The 17,657-nt window shown below is 48.0% G+C and overlaps 1 protein-coding gene and 1 pseudogene across 3 annotated transcripts in view; one reads left to right on the top strand and one right to left on the bottom strand.

Annotated features, from left to right (window-relative positions):
* Window positions 1–746: 746 nt before the first annotated feature.
* LOC149523610 (uncharacterized) lies at window positions 747–2,165 on the bottom strand (annotated as a pseudogene).
* Window positions 2,166–14,908: 12,743 nt separating this feature from the next.
* The window catches only part of ADAMTS17 (ADAM metallopeptidase with thrombospondin type 1 motif 17), a 323,015-nt gene continuing 320,266 nt past the window's right edge, over window positions 14,909–17,657 (top strand). For all 3 annotated transcript variants that reach the window (XM_075896952.2, XM_075896951.2, XM_075896953.2), the window contains exons 1-2: window positions 14,909–15,116; window positions 16,018–16,343. In XM_075896952.2, the coding sequence (XP_075753067.1) occupies window positions 15,047–15,116; window positions 16,018–16,343 (396 nt within the window). In that variant the 5' untranslated portion in view covers window positions 14,909–15,046. The remainder of the gene's footprint in view (window positions 15,117–16,017; window positions 16,344–17,657) is intronic.

Here is a 17,657-nt window from a genome sequence, read left to right as displayed (position 1 = left end):
AAGAAACCATTTTACTAACTGTGACTCCGACTTCAACCATGTGGGATTGTCTGGCATGGTGGCAGTAACTGTCTAGCTCCATAGCAACGCAGAGCTGTTTTGCTGATTCTCCCTTTGGTCAGACCAGGGCTTTGGGCTGAGATTTAGGAGACCCACATTGTCTTTTCAGGCTTCACTTCTTGACCTGTGTGATTCAGAAAAATCAGTTTTTCTCTCTAAGCTTCTTCTTTCCTCTGGTCCTTTGTCTTCTATTGAAACTGTAAGCACATCAGGGCAGGGCCTTTTTTTGTCTCTTACTAGCACAAAGGGGCTCTGGTCTTGATTGGGATCTATAGGTGTTACTGTGATGCAGTTAATAATAGGAATCTGAATAGAGATGCAGAGCTATTCTGCTGATTTCCTCCTGCCAGACAGCTGAGGTGATTCCTAGACGCTCCAGCCCAGGAGCTGAATGGCCCTGGCCAAGGTAGAGGGAACGCGAGGAAGGGCAGAGAAGATCCTGCAAAGGTTTGTTGGAATGACTGTTAATAACAAAGGCAAAGTTCAGAAAAGAGGTAAGTTTGGACCATCTCCAGCACGTTTCTGCCATGTCGGTAGTTCTCACCTGTGAGAACAAGAAATGGGGACTTCAATGGCAAACTGTGTGTTCTCAAGTCTGATGGGCAGGGCATTATGGCCTAGCATTTGAAGCACAGGCGAATCCAAAACCCCAGCTTCATGTAAAAACAACTTAACCTCTGAGTGTGTACACACACAACACCACACTCCACGCTCCCAGCCTCAGCTGCATAGGCATGCACAGCACATTTCATTGGGGTGTGCACCCAGGGTTTTTTTTTTAAAAGCGAAAATTTATTGAATACTCAATCATAAAGGACATTATTTTTATTCATCAAACAAACTAAAGAAACTAAAAGTTAACTCAACTTATTTTTTTTAAAATTAACAACTAAACTTTACTTAAAAAATACAAACTTAAAAAATGAGACCCAAAATACCAAATTTTTGCTGTAGTGATACCAGGCATATACAAAGATACCGTCAATTTCCATGATTTTTGTCTTTAACCAGATAATGAGCTAACCCAAATTGACCAAAACAGATTAAGGTTTCTTCATCTTCCTGTCCTAGAGAATGAGACATCGCTCACCAAGTGTTATGGACTTAAATTCCTCAATCACATCATTGTAATAAACTGACAAAGCCAATTCTTGTACAGTGTACAAAATCATGAGTGAGTTGAGACACTGTTGGGACATTGTACTTCTTAGTTTGTTTTTTACATGTGCTAGTTTCGAAAAGGCTCTTTCACGTGAACAGCTTGTAACAGGTAAGACTGCAAAGTATTGAATAGATTTGTAAAAGGCCTGGAACATGGAAGACCGATCCGATTTCTTTAGCCAATCTAACCACTCTCTGGTGGTGTTCGTAGTGCTACCTTTAGGAACAGATCCATCATAACCCCGAAGCAATCTGCTTCAGCTTCCAACTCATCCAAGGACACTTTAAATTTGTTGGCAATGATTCTCATATCACCCCTGCCAATGTCTAAGCTCAGCAGTTTTCCCATTGCAGTCACAATTTTACAAGTCTCCTGTTCAAATTGCTGGTCAATGCTGGTAATCGAGTCTAGGAGTGGATAAAATGAAATTATTCTCTCCTGCTCCTCTTTTGTATCAAAGTGATGCTGGGAATCAAACGCATCATCAATACGAGTGGACGTTTTTCTCTTCTTAACAGGGGGAATCGATATATCATTCTCTACACACATTTTCACACTCATCGCAGCCAAAGAGTTACGCAAGCGCTTCACCGCTGTCATTGCAGTAAGTAAGTTGAGATCTGGAGCTTGAAGAGCTTTACTCACTTTAACCACCATCTGGAGAATAGAGCACATCATGTAAAGGGCAAAGATGAACTTGAATTAATTTAGTTCATGGATAAGGCCCCTGGCTTTTATTTTAGCGTCAGTAAGGCAAGTTGTTTCGCTAATCTCTTGTAAAGCTTGCAAAACGATGGAGTAGTTTTGTTTTACAGCAGCCACTGCTTCTTCTCTGCACGCCCATCTTGTGTTTGATAGTGACTTCAAAGTCTTCAACTGGGATCCTACTTCTTGTGAAATCTTCTCCATTACTGCATGTTGCACAGGACTCCCCTCCATGAAGGCATAAAGCATCTGAATAACACCAAAAAAATCAAAGACAGTTCTGTTTTGTTTACTTGAAGTAAAGCATCTACTAGTAAAGCATCTACTAGGACGAGGTTCAAACAATGCGCATAGCAGTGTACATAGAGTATTTCACTGTTTCTTTCTTTACATTTCATTTGAACTCCCACCGTACATCCAGACATAGCAGATGCACCATCAAAACAGACAGACATCACTGATGACCAGTAAATTTTAAGAATGCCAAGGACATCATTTAACTGGTCAAAAATAGACTGAGCATCAACTGTTAATAGTCTCTGAACAGACACAAAATGTTCAATTGGACTATGTTTTTCATTGTCAAAATACCGCACCACAATGGACATCTATTCATGGTGTCCACAGTCGGTAGTGTCGTCGGCAATTATTGAGACCATTTTTCCATTGAGTGAAGACACAATCTTTTGTTGCACAATGTTGTGCAAGGCCACAGTTAAATCATTTTGGATGCGATTACTCAGATAGGTAGCGTTTCGAGGAGATTGTTGCACATGCTTTGCCATTACGGGATCATATTTTTGGAGTATATTGACAAGATTTAGAAATAAACCTTTCTCAAAACTGTCAGCTTTTTCATTGTGACCCCTGAATGGTCTCCCACCTTTTGCCAAACTCAGAACAATGTCAATCAGTCGCTCCATTACACTTCAGTTATGGCACCGTTCTTCTTCTTGTTTGGACAGATAAGCCTGCTTGCCCTCATCCTACAATACATCAATAGGTTTCCCTTCATTAAAACTTGACCATGAAGAACAGCTCAATACATGAGATTTTGACAGTTGGTGATTTTTAAAACATTCGTTAGCCCTATGTCAGTTTCTGAATCCCTTATCAATAAATGCTGGATCAGTGTGACCTTTGTTTGCTGCATCATTAGAGCAGAAGAAACGGCAGTAAAAGCAAAATGCTGCGTCCTTTGATGGCTATATTCTAACCAGCTATACTTTTCATACCAATCGGACTGAAAACTTCTTTGTTTATTCCCTATTTTACTTCTAGGAAACATACTCAATCTAGGCTGATAAGGACCACTAGATAATCAAGACCGGCATTCTAATCTATTTTTTGGAATATCACAGATCGGGTCATCAGATGGAATGTTTGATGGCTTTGAATAGGAACTACACTGACCTGAACTAAGAGACAAAGTCTATTTCTGTTGGTCATTACTCAGTTTATTGCACGCACTGCAACTGGTGGCAGCATTATCTTCATGTAAGTTTTTAACCAAGGAGTCCGAGGTATTTGCACTACTATCAGCACATTCATTATAATTCAGTTTGTCTGCTCCTTTTCTTATCTTAACAACAAACCGATCCATATTTTAAAATTAAAAGGGGGTATCATACAATTGAATTAAAACGTAAAGCCATGGGCTTGTTATGCTATTTCAGTAGAGTACACGCAACAAAGATTACAAACACTGTAGACACTGCGCTGGCCATGCCTGACGTGGCCGCTTATATAGGTCAAAGAATTTTCTAGAATAGTAGTCGGAGGGGGAGGGAAGGACCAATGGTAATGCGGAACCGCAGTAGTGGGGACACATGCTGCGAGTGAACGCGGGCTTTCTATACATTTCTACAACATCTATATTATGCAATTCGGCGCTTATTGCATAATACAACAATCCATACTTTAGAACTAAAAGAGCGTATCATGTGATTAAATTAAAAAGCAAAGCCACTTTTTTTGAGACATTGGGGTGTGCTTGGGCACACCCGGCATACCCCGTACGCACGCCAATGCTCAGCTGTGCTAACTTGAGGGAAGTTCTGGTCCCTCCCTGGCCATTATTTTGGAAGCCAAAGTGAGATGAGCCTGGAAATTTCAAACAAGGATTCCTTGTCTTAAGAACGCTGTGAATCAGTCTCACGGATGGTGAAATTCACCAAGTGGGACTGAAATGAGCTGCATCAGAAAGTTCCCAGAGTATATGATAATCTTCCCCAAGGGTCCTAGCTTCCCGTTTTCAAGGATTTCAATAACAACCGAAGAATAATTAGTTGGATGCCAATAGAGTATGGGTATAAGGGAGTTTTGATGCTACATTTGCTTTTTACTCAGCTAGGTAAAATGAGCTATGGCTGCATCCTACATACAGGCATCAGCAAGGGTAAACTCTTGTACCTACAGCTCCAAAAACACCACCCTCCACTGTATTGGTGGCATTTTCAAAAATACTTCATATTGGCCTTAGGCCAACACAATGCACTTTTGAAAATACTGCCTGGCTTTAGCCAGCCACACAGAGCTCACGTCTAACTGTAGCTGTGAGTAAGCAACGGACTGTTATAATCAGTGGAGCCACACACACGGTGTTGAAACTGTGTACTGGCACCATGATACCATGGTGATAGGTGCATTATAAATATGCAGCAGAGAGTGAGACCAAACTAAAACCTGAGATCCATAGGAATTTCCCCCAGGGACAATTGGTTGAGACCTTGAGGGGCAGAGGAGAAGCAGCAGAGAACAGTCAGCCTTCCTGGGGTGAAGCAAAGAGTAGAAATTACTCATTAGAACCTGCTGGTGAATCCATGATCAGTTTCCTATGGGGAAGACCTTTCAGATGCTGGTCCTAGCCAACTTCTGCTAAAGGATCCTGGAGGATTTTAAGGAGTAGCCGTGTTAGTCTGTAACTTTAAAAACAACAAATAGTCCTGTGGCACCTTAGGGTGTATCTAGACTACAGGGATTTTTCGAAAAAATGGCCTTTTCGAAAGAGGCTTGCAGTCTAGACGTAGCCTTAGAGACTAACAAAAATATGTATAGTATCATGAGCTTTTGTGGGCAAAACCCACTTCTTCAGATGTGCTTGAGAGCTTCATGCGCATCTGAAGAAGTGGATTTTGCCCACGAAAGCTCATGATATATATATATATGTGTTAATGGCACTGTAGAGATAGGAGGACTCATTGTTTTTAGAGGATTTTATGCTGTGTAAAACTATGGTTAAATCTATATTTAACCATATTTTTTATTTAATAAAAAATAAATACTTTTGATTGAACCCAGAAAATACACCAGGCCTTTTAATGCTGTCCTCAAGAGCTGGCAGGAAAAGGGGAGCTGTCACTGTAAACAAACATCTGTAATCGGTCATAAACAACCTCCTGTGTTATGTCCAGCACAGTTATAACTGGGTAGATCATTGGACTTTGTTTTGCTTTAATGTCAAGATGAAACATTTCCTTGTTTAATCTTTTTGCATGGGGGTGTGCGGGCGGATGATGCTCGGAGACAGACAACTTTATAGTTTGTGTGCTGGCATCATTGTTTTCCATTTCTACATCTCACAAAAAGCTCAAGCTCGCATTCTGATAGTGCTTTTTACTCTCCCACTTTTTACTTGAAACTCCCCGAGACCTCTTAAAAGCCTCTTGCGATAAGGGATTCTCCTGCTTGCAGCACTGCTTTTTTCCAGCACTTGTGATCATTTCTCGTTCAGAGCCAAACACTGGGGGGGTTTCACTCGATCCAGCTGGGGCTGAAGCGTATTTCAGAATAGAGACACAGTCCAGCACAGCCTACTCTTTCAGTCCCATAGGTTTTTAGAGTAATTTCTGTTGAACCCTATTGATTTCACCACTAATGAAATTCCAGCGTTCTTGTCCCAAAGGGGATATACGCCCTATTTGAGCACTAACTGCCCCAGCACATACAGAATTACCTTAATATTGGACTGTGTCCATTTTTGCAATTCTTTTCATTACAGGTCACTGAGTGTAGGATAGATTCCTGACTGTCCGCAGGCGTGATTGAGGGGTATCTCCTGACCATTTCCTGCCCCCCTTCTTGGCTTCCAAAGCAGGAGGGCCAAGAGGAGGTATTGATCTGGAACAGGTGATGCTCATAATTCTGTTATGTATCAAACAAATGATTTGATTGGATGTGCTAAGCCAGAGCTAATTGCGATCCCAGTTGGAAGGAGTGTTGTCTAGAGTTAGAGTAGGAGGGTGGTCTCCTTCCAGCTCACTGTCACAGTGACCTTGTGGATAATGATAATCTTTGCCTTGAACAGACTGAAAAGAGCCATTGGGGTACCCTATTGATTAAACAGTGGAACGTTTCAAACACCAGGAGGGGCAGAAACGTGACCTTCTGCCCGCTGCTTGCTGTAGTGAAAACAGCTCAAAGCAGCCCTAAAGCTATCCTATCAGGGACTAACCAAGAAGTTCTCCTGTTGTAAAGAATTTCCAGGTGTTAAAAAAACATGGTAGCCAGTTCTATGCCATCTACTGCTAGCGCCCTTCTCTTCTGGAGCATTCCAGAGCAGGGCCGGGGTTGGCCAAAGGTGAAAGGGGTGTGTCTGGAGTGCACTGCACTCCCTAGGGAATTGTTCCTGTGGCACAATTTATAGCATCCTAAAGATTGCTCTAAATTATTCAGGGGAATAAAATGGCTTCTGACTGGCCCCAGGATTGAGAGAGAGAAAAGACGGCTTAGAACTATTTTTCTACCACCTTACATCCTGTGGGGAATCCCTGGCATTGTGACTCCAGATAGAAAAGTTGATACCTTGAATTAAATACAAACCTTAAGGAGGACCGCAACCCAGTGATTGTGAGCAGGCTGGTATTTGTTATGGGTGTGGTTATCTAGATTGTGTAGTGAGTTTACTGCCACAGGTACAGCATAAAGGCCAGATTCTGCTGTCAATTGCAACCACCAGTGTGCAGCTTGGAGGAACATTTGCCATTTAATTTCTTGTGTATATAGTGGGAATAATATTTCCTCCAACTGGTGCTGTACCATCATTGGCTGCAGCTAGAAGTGCTCTGAAGGCAAGAAAGGTTGACCTGGTCAGAAGGTGGATGGGGGATCTCAGAGGAAATCTTAGGGCCATGCACTGGCTGTGTGTGGGAAACCGAGATGTTTCCCTTGAGTAGCTAGGCCCCTGGGACAAAAAGGGACATATGCCAGCTCATCGAGGAGACACGTGTGTTCCGGGATCGGAAGGGTGAGGCCACATGTCCCTAGAGTTTAGCTGGCTGGCTGCCTGAAGAGATGCAAATGATTCAGTAGGGTCTACTTCATTTAAAGGCAGTATTGCTCCAAAATCCCAGCTTATTCCTGGGGGCTGCGGTGGTGCTATGTACTGAAGCCCTGGTCTCTCATTGTCATTAAAATATCCTAGGGTTGGTGCTTTGGTTTTGTTTTCCTGGAGCAGGAGCATCAGCCTTTTTCTCCTGGCCAAACTCGGCAGATTTATGGCTGCATGCAGCATAAGAAAAGGGGAAGCAAAACACCACGGAACAGCAAGGGCAGTGACTTCACTAGCTGAAATAAGTCAAAGGGAAAACACAAATGTATTCCCCCTGTGATTAGAACCTTCCCATGCTATTGTGACTTATCCCTTAGGGTATTTGAAGCAAAATGGTGTTCGAGAGTTGTCTGGTTGCCTCCTGGTTATAGGGTATGACCCTTAGGGTATGACTGGGAGGATTTTTCAGAGGAGTGGGTGGGAAAAAAGAAGACTTTTGATTAACAGCCAAGTTAACCCTTAGCCTACTGGCATTTTCCAGGCTCAGCGCCAGCTGCTTGGGAAGATGTAGATAGCATATGTCTGCAAGTCTCCAAAGGGTTATTAACTTTGCAAAAAGTGGCCACAAAGCTTGGTTGGCCCAGGGGATATTTAAAACGGCAAAGAATAAAACATGAGCTTCAAAGCGGGGGAAGGGGGAGGGCTGGTTTTCTAGAGCCTGCAAGCCTGACTCTGCTCTCTATCCGATGGGGAAACGGGCAGGGGAACCCCCTGCGTAGCTGGGATGGCAGAGAACTGCAGATGCCCGGAATGAGCCCAGCAGGCTCCTCTTGACTCATATGTTATTCTTATCTGTAACAATTTCTGAACAGCCCGTGACATAAGGGAATAAGGAAAATCGGCCTCTCCTTCGAGTGTTGTTTGCTTGTCTTAGAGAAACCTCTCTCACTGGTAAGGTCAGTTCTTGTCCAGTAGGCACCCCTGGGAGGGCTCCCTCCTCATTTCCAGTTGCAGCCTCAAGGGCCAGTGCCAAGAAATGCTTCCCGGCTGCCAAGAGTGGAGGCTCTTGAGGCGACCCGGCGTTCATCCCTGCCTGGACTGGAGGCTGCCACTCGCCCCATCTCCCTAATCCCAACCCTATTCCTTAAACAGCTGCATGTGCTGTTCTCTTGCCCGGCCCTGCTGACTGAGGGCCAGAGCCACAATGAGGCAGCCTGCGCCTGTGCAGCCAAGCCATTGAGTAAGACCGTCTGTCAAATAGTCAATTAATCCCCAACACGTGCACCAGAGCCCGGCTAGATTGAAGTGGCTGACTTGCCAAGTGCCTCATTCCTAAGTATCGGGGGAGATAAAACAAATTGAGATAACAGAGAGAAACTGAGAGCAATAAACACAGCACATACCCATACTGAGACCTTGCAATGGCCACATCTATGCTAATTGCCCTAACTGTCCGGCATGCGTTTATATGACCCAAACATTCTGAAGAGTGCTACTCATGGTAGTTTCTTTGTTTTTCTCCCCTTCCTAATTTTGTGGGGATTTCCCCACCTCCCCACTTTTGCTGAGGATTTTGAATTGAATGAGTGGTTGGAGAAAAGATAAAGCAAATTTTTTCACCTAGTCAAAGCAGGGAATTGGGAGCAGCCCCATTGCAAAGCCAGGCCTGAATTATGCTGTCCTCACTGCTTCTGCCCTCAACCGTGTGCTCTGTGGGCTGAGACGCTCTAGGATATTTACCCAGCCAGTTGCGTAAACTAGAGGGAAAACTTGTCTGTCTTTAGAAGGGAAATGGGGGAAGGGAGAGGGAGGATTGTCAGCACTCGAGAGATTTTTTTTTGCCTCCATCCTGACTGCAGAGCAGGCACCTTTGCTCTAATCCACACCTCCTGGAGGAGCCAGCTAGTTAGGTAAAAAACACCTTCAAACTCGGCTTAAGGGTTGTGTAGGGATGGGAGTGGGCTAGTATCAGTGTTCACCATAAGATAAGCACCTGGGTGGCTGCCCAGGAGAGATTCAAATGCCACCCAGCTGATTAGCAGAGTGCCCACAGCCGGCAGCATATTTTTCTACTGGTGGTGCACATCTGCACATGCCTTGGTGCACATAACAAAATTTATTCTGCACGCAATTGGAAAAAATAAGAGGAAACATTGACTAATATTCAGGTGAACTGGGCAGGAAAGAAAAACCTCTCCTGAACATCTGTACACCTGGGGTTGAGACTATTTTATCAATAGCTGCATTCTGAGAGTTAATTCATCTTTTTTTGAGAACTTTGGGTGAGAAGTGACACTATTAAATAAATAATAATACTCAGTGATGTCAGAGGCACTAGACAGGACTAGGAGTTCACTGTCCCAACGTCAGCTTAGCTTTGATCATGTAGATACCCTAGGAAAGTGTTGCACTACAGAAATTACAGACTACGTCCTGTTTTTCTCCTTTTCTTTTTTTTTTGGCATCTCCTCAACCCTCCTTCCCTCCAAAAGCTTAAACGCCTTTCCCTCACGGCATGGGGGCCTTGGCTGTGTAACTGTTGATTACACGCTGAGAACGCGTACTCATGTTGCTCAGAGTTGACGCGAGCCGAGATGACTGGCATGCGCTGAAAGCAATGAGTTTGCTTCACTCTGGCGTTCCCGTTGCTTGGAGCTGCCTTACCATTGCCTTTAATTAAGGGAGATTACGTTGCCTCTTTTAAAAAAAAAAAAAAAAAAAAAAAAGCTTGGTGCTGATGAAAGGCTCCGGATTAACGGCCTTGCTAATCCATGGCCCATGGGATGGGGACAGTGATGACTGCAGCACGACGAGCTTCCGCACGCTGTCCCGCTTCAGAGGCAGCTGGTGGGATGAGGGCTGTTTCTTCCACGTGGCAATTCGGCCTCTCAGTTGAGTGCCAACAGAAGTGCCAGCTATTACAGGGACATTTGTCTTTGGGGGCATAACCACAGGTGGGCCTGAGTGGGCCGTGGCCCACCCACTTTGCATCCAGGCCCACCCCCACAGGGCCCCTGTGGCTCTCCTTCTGCCCCAGCTCTTGCCCTGCTCTGCCAGCCTACCCTGTGCTCCAGCTTGGGAACAGGATGGGGCTCTGTCCAAGTAGCGGGGCTAGAGCACCAGGGCTTAACCCCCACCCTCATCCATTGCTCACCCACACAAAGTTAGCGCCCAAGGTGGCCCCTCTAGCTATACCACTGCAAAGAATTGGTTTGGGATCAACAGCTTACTTCACACAGGCCACACTGAACGGCCATCCCCATGGTAACAACTCCAGTTGATACTGGGCTTGGGGAAGGATTGACTCTCCCAGGAAAATAAGGGGACTGAAATAGGAAGTAGGGGGGTATGATGTTCTGCCCCAAAACACCCCTAGATAAGGCAGGGGTGACCTAGCTGAGACCAGAGAATACAGATATGGGGGTAAAAAAGCCAGAGTCCACTTGCTGTCAGATCTCAGAACATCCAGACCCTGGGGTGCGTATGGCATTCTTAGAGTGACTTACATTCCCTATGTACAATCGGGGGCATTTCCCAGGAAGAGCTGTGGCTGGGGTTAGAAGGGCAGAATCAGTAGGGCCGGGGCAAAATGATGGCAAAGAAAGGCCTGGAGATGGCCTCTATGATTCCAGCTCTTCAGGAGCAAGGCAGTTTGAAACAGCTCTCAGAAAGAGCATTTGATCAGGGCTGCTGTGGTGTGTGACATGACATTCCTGGAGGGGTTAGGACATTTCCCTTCGTCTGCATGAAAATGTCTTTTCTCCTTAGCTGAGTGTGTGTGCTCCTGGCTCCCTCGCCTGTAGCAGCTGCTGAAGTGTCTACTAAGAAAGAACCCATCCAGGTGTCAGGAAATGATATTTTCAAAATCATAACCTGGGATGCTTCCCTTTCTCTGTCGATTTCACTAGGATTTTGTGTACCCAAATAGCTCATAACATGATTTCTTTTTAAATTATGCCTACCACTGTGGTAGAGTGACTAAGCCTGGGGTGAGAGAGCAGGAGCCAGAATACAAAACCCTCTTCCTTCAGAATAAAAAGATGAAATTAGGCAAGTCAGGTGATGCTTATTAATCAAACATTTCAATTAAGAGGATGCATATTTGCATAAAATCTCCAGATTTCTGGGCCTTCAGCCTTAACGGATAAGCAGATTTGAACAGTCCTGTATGTACTAATGTGCCTTCCTGAACTGGGACCTAAATAATTCTGCAGAAAGAGGAAAACTGCAGGACTTTCAGTGGGAATGGTGAGTATATCTTTAAGGGTAGGGCTCGACACTCACTTTTAATAGATAAAGTAGTTTGGGAGGGACCTGTTATGACATCTAGTAAAGGGAATTAGCACTTAATTAGGGAAGAGGAGAACCAAACTTGGATGTATAGTTGGTGCCAGATTTTATCCTTTAATTGGTCGTTTTATGGCTTGGTTTTGTTATTAATAATGTGGAGATTCGGGGGCACAATTTCAGTTTGTGTAGTTCTCAGAGCCAAAATCTGGGCTTTTAATAATCGTGCTTCACAATCACTTTTAATGGTCTTCTGTTTCTTCTTTTCTCGATTTGTGTTTTACTTTCACAAGCTTGAATGTAACACCTCTTATACTGTTCTTTCCCAAGTTGGCAAAAATGATTTCCCTTGCCTCATCCCTTGTTAATTTCAAGTTCTATTAGAAAAAAATATTTTAATTCAGTCCTACTTGTTTGTACATAAGGGATGTCAGGACTACTCTCTCTCTCTCCTCTGTATATTACTAACTGCTGTAGTAAAACCTGCAAGAGTAATTCACACATTTTTATGGGTCTTCCTTTGAATTCTTCTAAGATTTCAGCAACAAAGTGGTGATTTTTTTTTTAACAGAAGTTTGGAATCCAGGAGGCAGATCAACTGGCAACAGTTTTAAAGAAGGTAACAATTTGGGCCTTAGCTGCTTCCTGAGGATTCTGTCCTACCAGGGGCATGAAGCCTGATCTAAAGCCCTGTGAGGGTAATAAAAGATTTCCATTGCTTTTAGTGGACTTTGCATCAGGCCCAAAGTGGCCTTATTGTCAGTTAATGTTATGGGAAATGAGAGCAGCTGCTTGGAACTTCTCTGGAACATCAGAGAGGAGAAGATACTGTATGAACTGCTGATGGTCCTTAGGATAGGAACCACAGAAAACCTTCCCCTTAGTGATAATGCATTTCTCTTACACATTTTCTGTTTTTTTTCTCTTTGTTCAGCATTATGAATATTTTCACAAACCTATAAGCACATTGTCTATACGACTTTGTCGGCTCATGCTCTTTATACCCAACCACATCATTTTGCTGGCAATTCACTGAAACATTATAACCAGAAGATTAAGACGTCAGGTGGAGTATAAACTACAGGAAATTCAGGAACGAGTAATGTTCTTAAGAACTCAAGACCTTGTATATTAATTTTCAGCTTTGCTAATTAAGGAAAGAAAATGCAGAAAACATGGTATGACATCACGAATGTTGACTATGTAATGATAAGCATGGTCTATGTGTACTAGTACCTGATACTTGATTGAATCATTACCAGCTGTGTTTTAGACACTTGATAGAGATTCTTATTTAAAAGTGGCAAAGGACCCGTGATTTGCTGCAAGGAGAACTGAGTTTTAGCCCTGTGATGTTCAATGAGCCCTTGTGTGCAATAAATCAACAGAGGTTAAGTTCTAAGTGGTCCTGGATTTGTTACAACCTTGAAAGGAGGTTGGATACTTCAGGGCTACGTATACACTGCAGGCTTCTTGTGCAAAAACTTGCAGAGCATCTACACTGCACATGCGTTCTTGCGCAAGTATAATTACAGTAAAGTGTTGGAAAACAGGCCTTCTTCCGGAAGAGCTATTCCTCTCCCCATGAGGAATAAGCCCTCTTGCGCAAGAGCTCTTCCAGAAGAAGGCAGTGTAGACAGGCACCATGAATTTCTTGCGCAAGAAACCCTATGGCTAAAGTAGTCATCAGAGCTTTCTTGCACAAGAGAGCGTCCATACTGCCATGGACGCTCTTGCACAAAAGCACATCTCTTGTGCAAAAGCACATGGCAGTGTGGATGCACTCTTGTGGAAGACCTTTTGCACAAGAACTCTTCTGCAAAACAGTTCTTGCACAAGAAGCCAGCAGTGTAGACGTAACCCAGGAGATTGGTAGTGGAATATGGAGCTTTTCACTCCTCCAACATTTTCCAAGAAGTCTTGTAAGGTGCAAAATTACACTTGGATTCAGTTACGAGATACGATGGTACTGCTTAAATATAGTTGCCTTCTGATGTTTATTTGGCCAGTGCAAGTTTAATTGGTGGTCTCACTTGAGTCCTTACTGATAATATGACTACAACAAAAACCAGTCACACACACAAAATTTCACAGGTGCCACCAAGTTGCGTAATGCTGATGGTTTCCACACAGAGATGAAAGGGTGAGTTGGTCTGGAGACTGAAATCCTTTTTTCTACATTGAGGTGGGCTTTCCATGCTGATCTTTTAGGGTGTGTCTACACTGCACCCATAGCTTGAAAAAAAGCTATGCAATCTGAGCTATGCAAATTGCGTAGCTTATTTCGAGTAAATTTTCAAATAGGAAATTTCGAAATTTGGCACTACACAGCAGTTATTTTAAAATAAATCGCTATTCCGAAATGATTGCTATTCCGAAACATTCCTTACACCTCGTGGAATGAGGTTTACCGGGACATCAGAATAGTGAGCCTGTTATATTTTGAAATAATGGGTGTGCTCAAAAGATGCAGAATAGCTATTTCAGGGTACCCCGAAATAGCACTGCAGTGTAGACGTAGCCTTAGAAAAGGGGAAATGGGGGAAAGCTTGGAATCCCATCATTGCTGCACCTCCTCTATGGACAGTTTTGAGAATTGTCCCATCTGACCCTTGCTTATTACTGCATAATCACTATTCTCTGTGTCCAAACTGAGAGAAATGCATGATGTAAACAAAGAGCTGAAAGAGTGATGCATAAATAGAATTTAAAAAATGTCTTCACTTTTTGTAATCTGAGCTAGTGCTAGTAACCTCAGTGAATAAATGTGTGTGGCTACACCATGTGATTTTTTTTTTCAAAGTTGGCAATGGCACTTTAAAAGTGGGGTGGAGTATGAAGTGTTTCTGCTCTACTTTTCCAACATGCGTTTCCAAGAAGCCTTGACATTTTGCCCCATCTACCGAGTTTATGCTGATTTATTTATGAACAAAATCGGTGTCATGGAAAAATGTCTCCTTCTTGCTTCCACGATTTGTTCATTTTTTTCCTTACCTTTTAATTACCTAAAGTTATTTTTTTTAAAAAAACTTCCTTAAAGCTGGGAATCAGAGGTGCCGGGAATGTCTCCTACCCGCTGCAAAAAATGCTTTGCTTACTGTGGCAAACGGACCTTTCCACTTAGCATTCCCCTATGCTCCTTCCAAGCCCCAAACCATCCGTGCAGGTAGCTTCACCTCCATGACGCTCCCTGCAGCCTCACTCCCTGGCGCCACCTGGTGCCAGTCCCCCCGCCCTGCGCACAAACCACGTGTACCTCTCCTCCCCTTACAACCTAGCTATTTACTCCAGTGTTTTAAGCAGGGTGGCCAATGGGGAAGCAGGAGGTGTCTCTCCAGGAGACTGGGCTCCAATCACCACCTGGGACAGCACAGAGGAGGAGGGGCCGGACTTTCACCACGTTGGGTTTGTCCGCAGCGCTAATTAATTTTTCCAAAGGCTGGGAGGGCTTCACTCCAGCCCGGGATCTTGCTGCTGCAGCTGCTGCTGCTACCACCAGCCCTTCGCCTCCTCCTCTTCTGCACTGCACAGACCAGTCGCTGGGGCCCCTCCACTGCAATAAAATGTTTGACGGCTCCCTCCTGCCTCTCTTATTTCCTTTCCTGCTGCTCTGGGGACCGGACACCGCCACAGGTAGTGCTTTTCTCCCCCTTCCTGCCTGACCCCAGCAGCCCCCTCTCCCTGTGGCGCTGACAGCCCCTCTGGCCAGGGTGCGAAGTAGCCGGGACAGGGCGGGCATCCCGCTGCGTTTGCAATTAAGCACCGGGCGCGCGATTGTTCCTGCTGCTTGTGGCACGCAGTGGCTGCGTGTTTGTGGCGTGCGCTTTGCAGCCGCGGGGTCTGTTCCAGGGCTGCGATCTCCGTTTGCAGGAGACATTGCTCCAGGCTCTTATCCGCCCCCCCCCTTCTTTATTTTCCTGCCCTGTCGCTGTAAGGCTTCACGGGGAAAGCTGTTTACGGCTTTCACTTGCTCTGCTTTACCCCCCCTCCTTTTTTTTTCTCCCTGCAAGTTTTTATGGGAGCGGGTGCTCGTGGCTGTTGGAGGGCGAGCGTCGTGCCCCAAGTAGCGTTTTTAGCCTTTGCTTTGCCCCCCCCCCCCTCCCCTCTCTCTCCCCTTCCCTGCACACTCGGGGCTTGGGTCGATCCAGCAACTGAATCCCCCTTTTCCTCCTCTTCGCGCCGCAGCCTGCGGAGAATGCCCAGGGCAGGGGAACCTGCAGCTGAACCCAGCGGGGCTGAGGGCAGGGACGCAGCGGAATGGTGCAGGGTGCAGAAGGGGGGCGCTGCAGCCGAGCCGGGGGGGGTTGGTACTTTAGGGGGGGGGCTGTTTCTCTATAGGAAGAAGTTCCCGGCTGGGTCCCAGCGGCGCTGAGTGCTGGGGTTGAGGGGGTGGCCGGCACGGCTGACGGGGACCAGGAGGCCGAGGAGTGACGGGGGGGGGCTGGAGCAGCACCCCCCCCCCCGGACACTGCTCCCGGCCGGGCAGGCGGGTGGGCTCGGCCCCGCGTGACCCAGCCCCTGTGCTTCTCCCCAGCCGGCGGCGCGGAGCTGGAAGTGGCCATCCCGCAGCGAGTGGCGCTGGACACCATCCACCTGCTGCAGCCGGCCGGGCCCGGGAGCGGCCGCCGGCGCTCGCCGCCCGAGGAGGAGGCCGTGCTGCTCCGCCTGCCGGCCAGCGGCCGCGAGCTCTACCTGCACCTCCGGCGGGACCTGCACTTCCTCGCGCGGGGCTTCGCCGTGGAGCAGCCGGGAGAGGCCGGCGCCCGGAGCCGCCCCCCGGCCGAGCAGCTCTGCTTCTACACGGGCCACGTGCTGAACCGCAGCGACTCCTTCGCCTCCCTCAGCACCTGCGCCGGGCTGGTACTGCGCTTCCCGCCCCGCCCCGGCTCCGGGCCCGCTCTAGGGACCCCTGCACCCCGGCTTGGGGGGAACCCTGGGGGGGGCTGGCTCTAGGGACCCCTGCACCCCCAGCTCGGGGGAACCCTAGGGGGGGCTGGCTCTAGGGACCCCGGCACCCCCAGCTCGGGGGAACCCTAGGGGGGGCTGGCTCTAGGGACCCCTGCACCCCTAGCTCGGGGGAACCCTGGGGGGGGCTGGCTCTAGGGACCCCTGCACCCCCAGCTCGGGGGAACCCTGGGGGGGCTGGCTCTAGGGACCCCCTGCACCCCCAGCTCGGGGGAACCCTGGGGGGGCTGGCTCTAGGGACCCCCTGCACCCCCAGCTCGGGGGAACCCTGGGGGGGCTGGCTCTAGGGACCCCCTGCACCCCCAGCTCAGGGGGAACCATGGGGGGGGCTGGCTCTAGGGACCCCTGCACCCCCAGCTCGGGGGAACCATGGGGGGGGCTGGCTCTAGGGACCCCGGCACCCCCAGCTCGGGGGAACCCTACGGGGGGCTGGCTCTAGGGACCCCTGCACCCCCAGCTCGGGGGAACCCTACGGGGGGCTGGCTCTAGGGACCCCCTGCACCCCCAGCTCGGGGGAACCCTACGGGGGGCTGGCTCTAGGGACCCCCTGCACCCCCAGCTCGGGGGAACCCTACGGGGGGCTGGCTCTAGGGACCCCAGCACCCCCAGCTCGGGGGAACCCTACGGGGGGCTGGCTCTAGGGACCCCCTGCACCCCCAGCTCGGGGGAACCCTAGGGGGGGCTGGCTCTAGGGACCCCCTGCACCCCCAGCTCGGGGGAACCCTACGGGGGCTGGCTCTAGGGACCCCCTGCACCCCCAGCTCGGGGGAACCCTACGGGGGGCTGGCTCTAGGGACCCCTGCACCCCCAGCTCGGGGGAACCCTAGGGGGGCTGGCTCTAGGGACCCCTGCACCCCCAGCTCGGGGGAACCCTGGGGGGGCTGGCTCTAGGGACCCCCTGCACCCCCAGCTCGGGGGAACCCTGGGGGGGCTGGCTCTAGGGACCCCTGCACTCCCAGCTCGGGGGAACCCTGGGGGGGGCTGGCTCTAGGGACCCCCTGCACTCCCAGCTCGGGGGAACCCTGGGGGGGGCTGGCTCTAGGGACCCCCTGCACTCCCAGCTCGGGGGAACCCTGGGGGGGCTGGCTCTAGGGACCCCTGCACCCCCAGCTCGGGGGACCCTGGGGGGGCTGGCTCTAGGGACCCCGGCACTCCCAGCTCGGGGGAACCCTAGGGGGGGCTGGCTCTAGGGACCCCGGCACTCCCAGC

The sequence above is a fragment of the Pelodiscus sinensis genome, chromosome 14, assembly GCF_052426305.1.
Source record: "Pelodiscus sinensis isolate ZL-2025 chromosome 14, ASM5242630v1, whole genome shotgun sequence".
Lineage (NCBI taxonomy): Eukaryota > Metazoa > Chordata > Testudines > Trionychidae > Pelodiscus > Pelodiscus sinensis.
The sequence above is the reverse complement of the archived record's forward strand: the minus strand, read 5'-3'. Positions and strand labels throughout refer to the sequence as shown.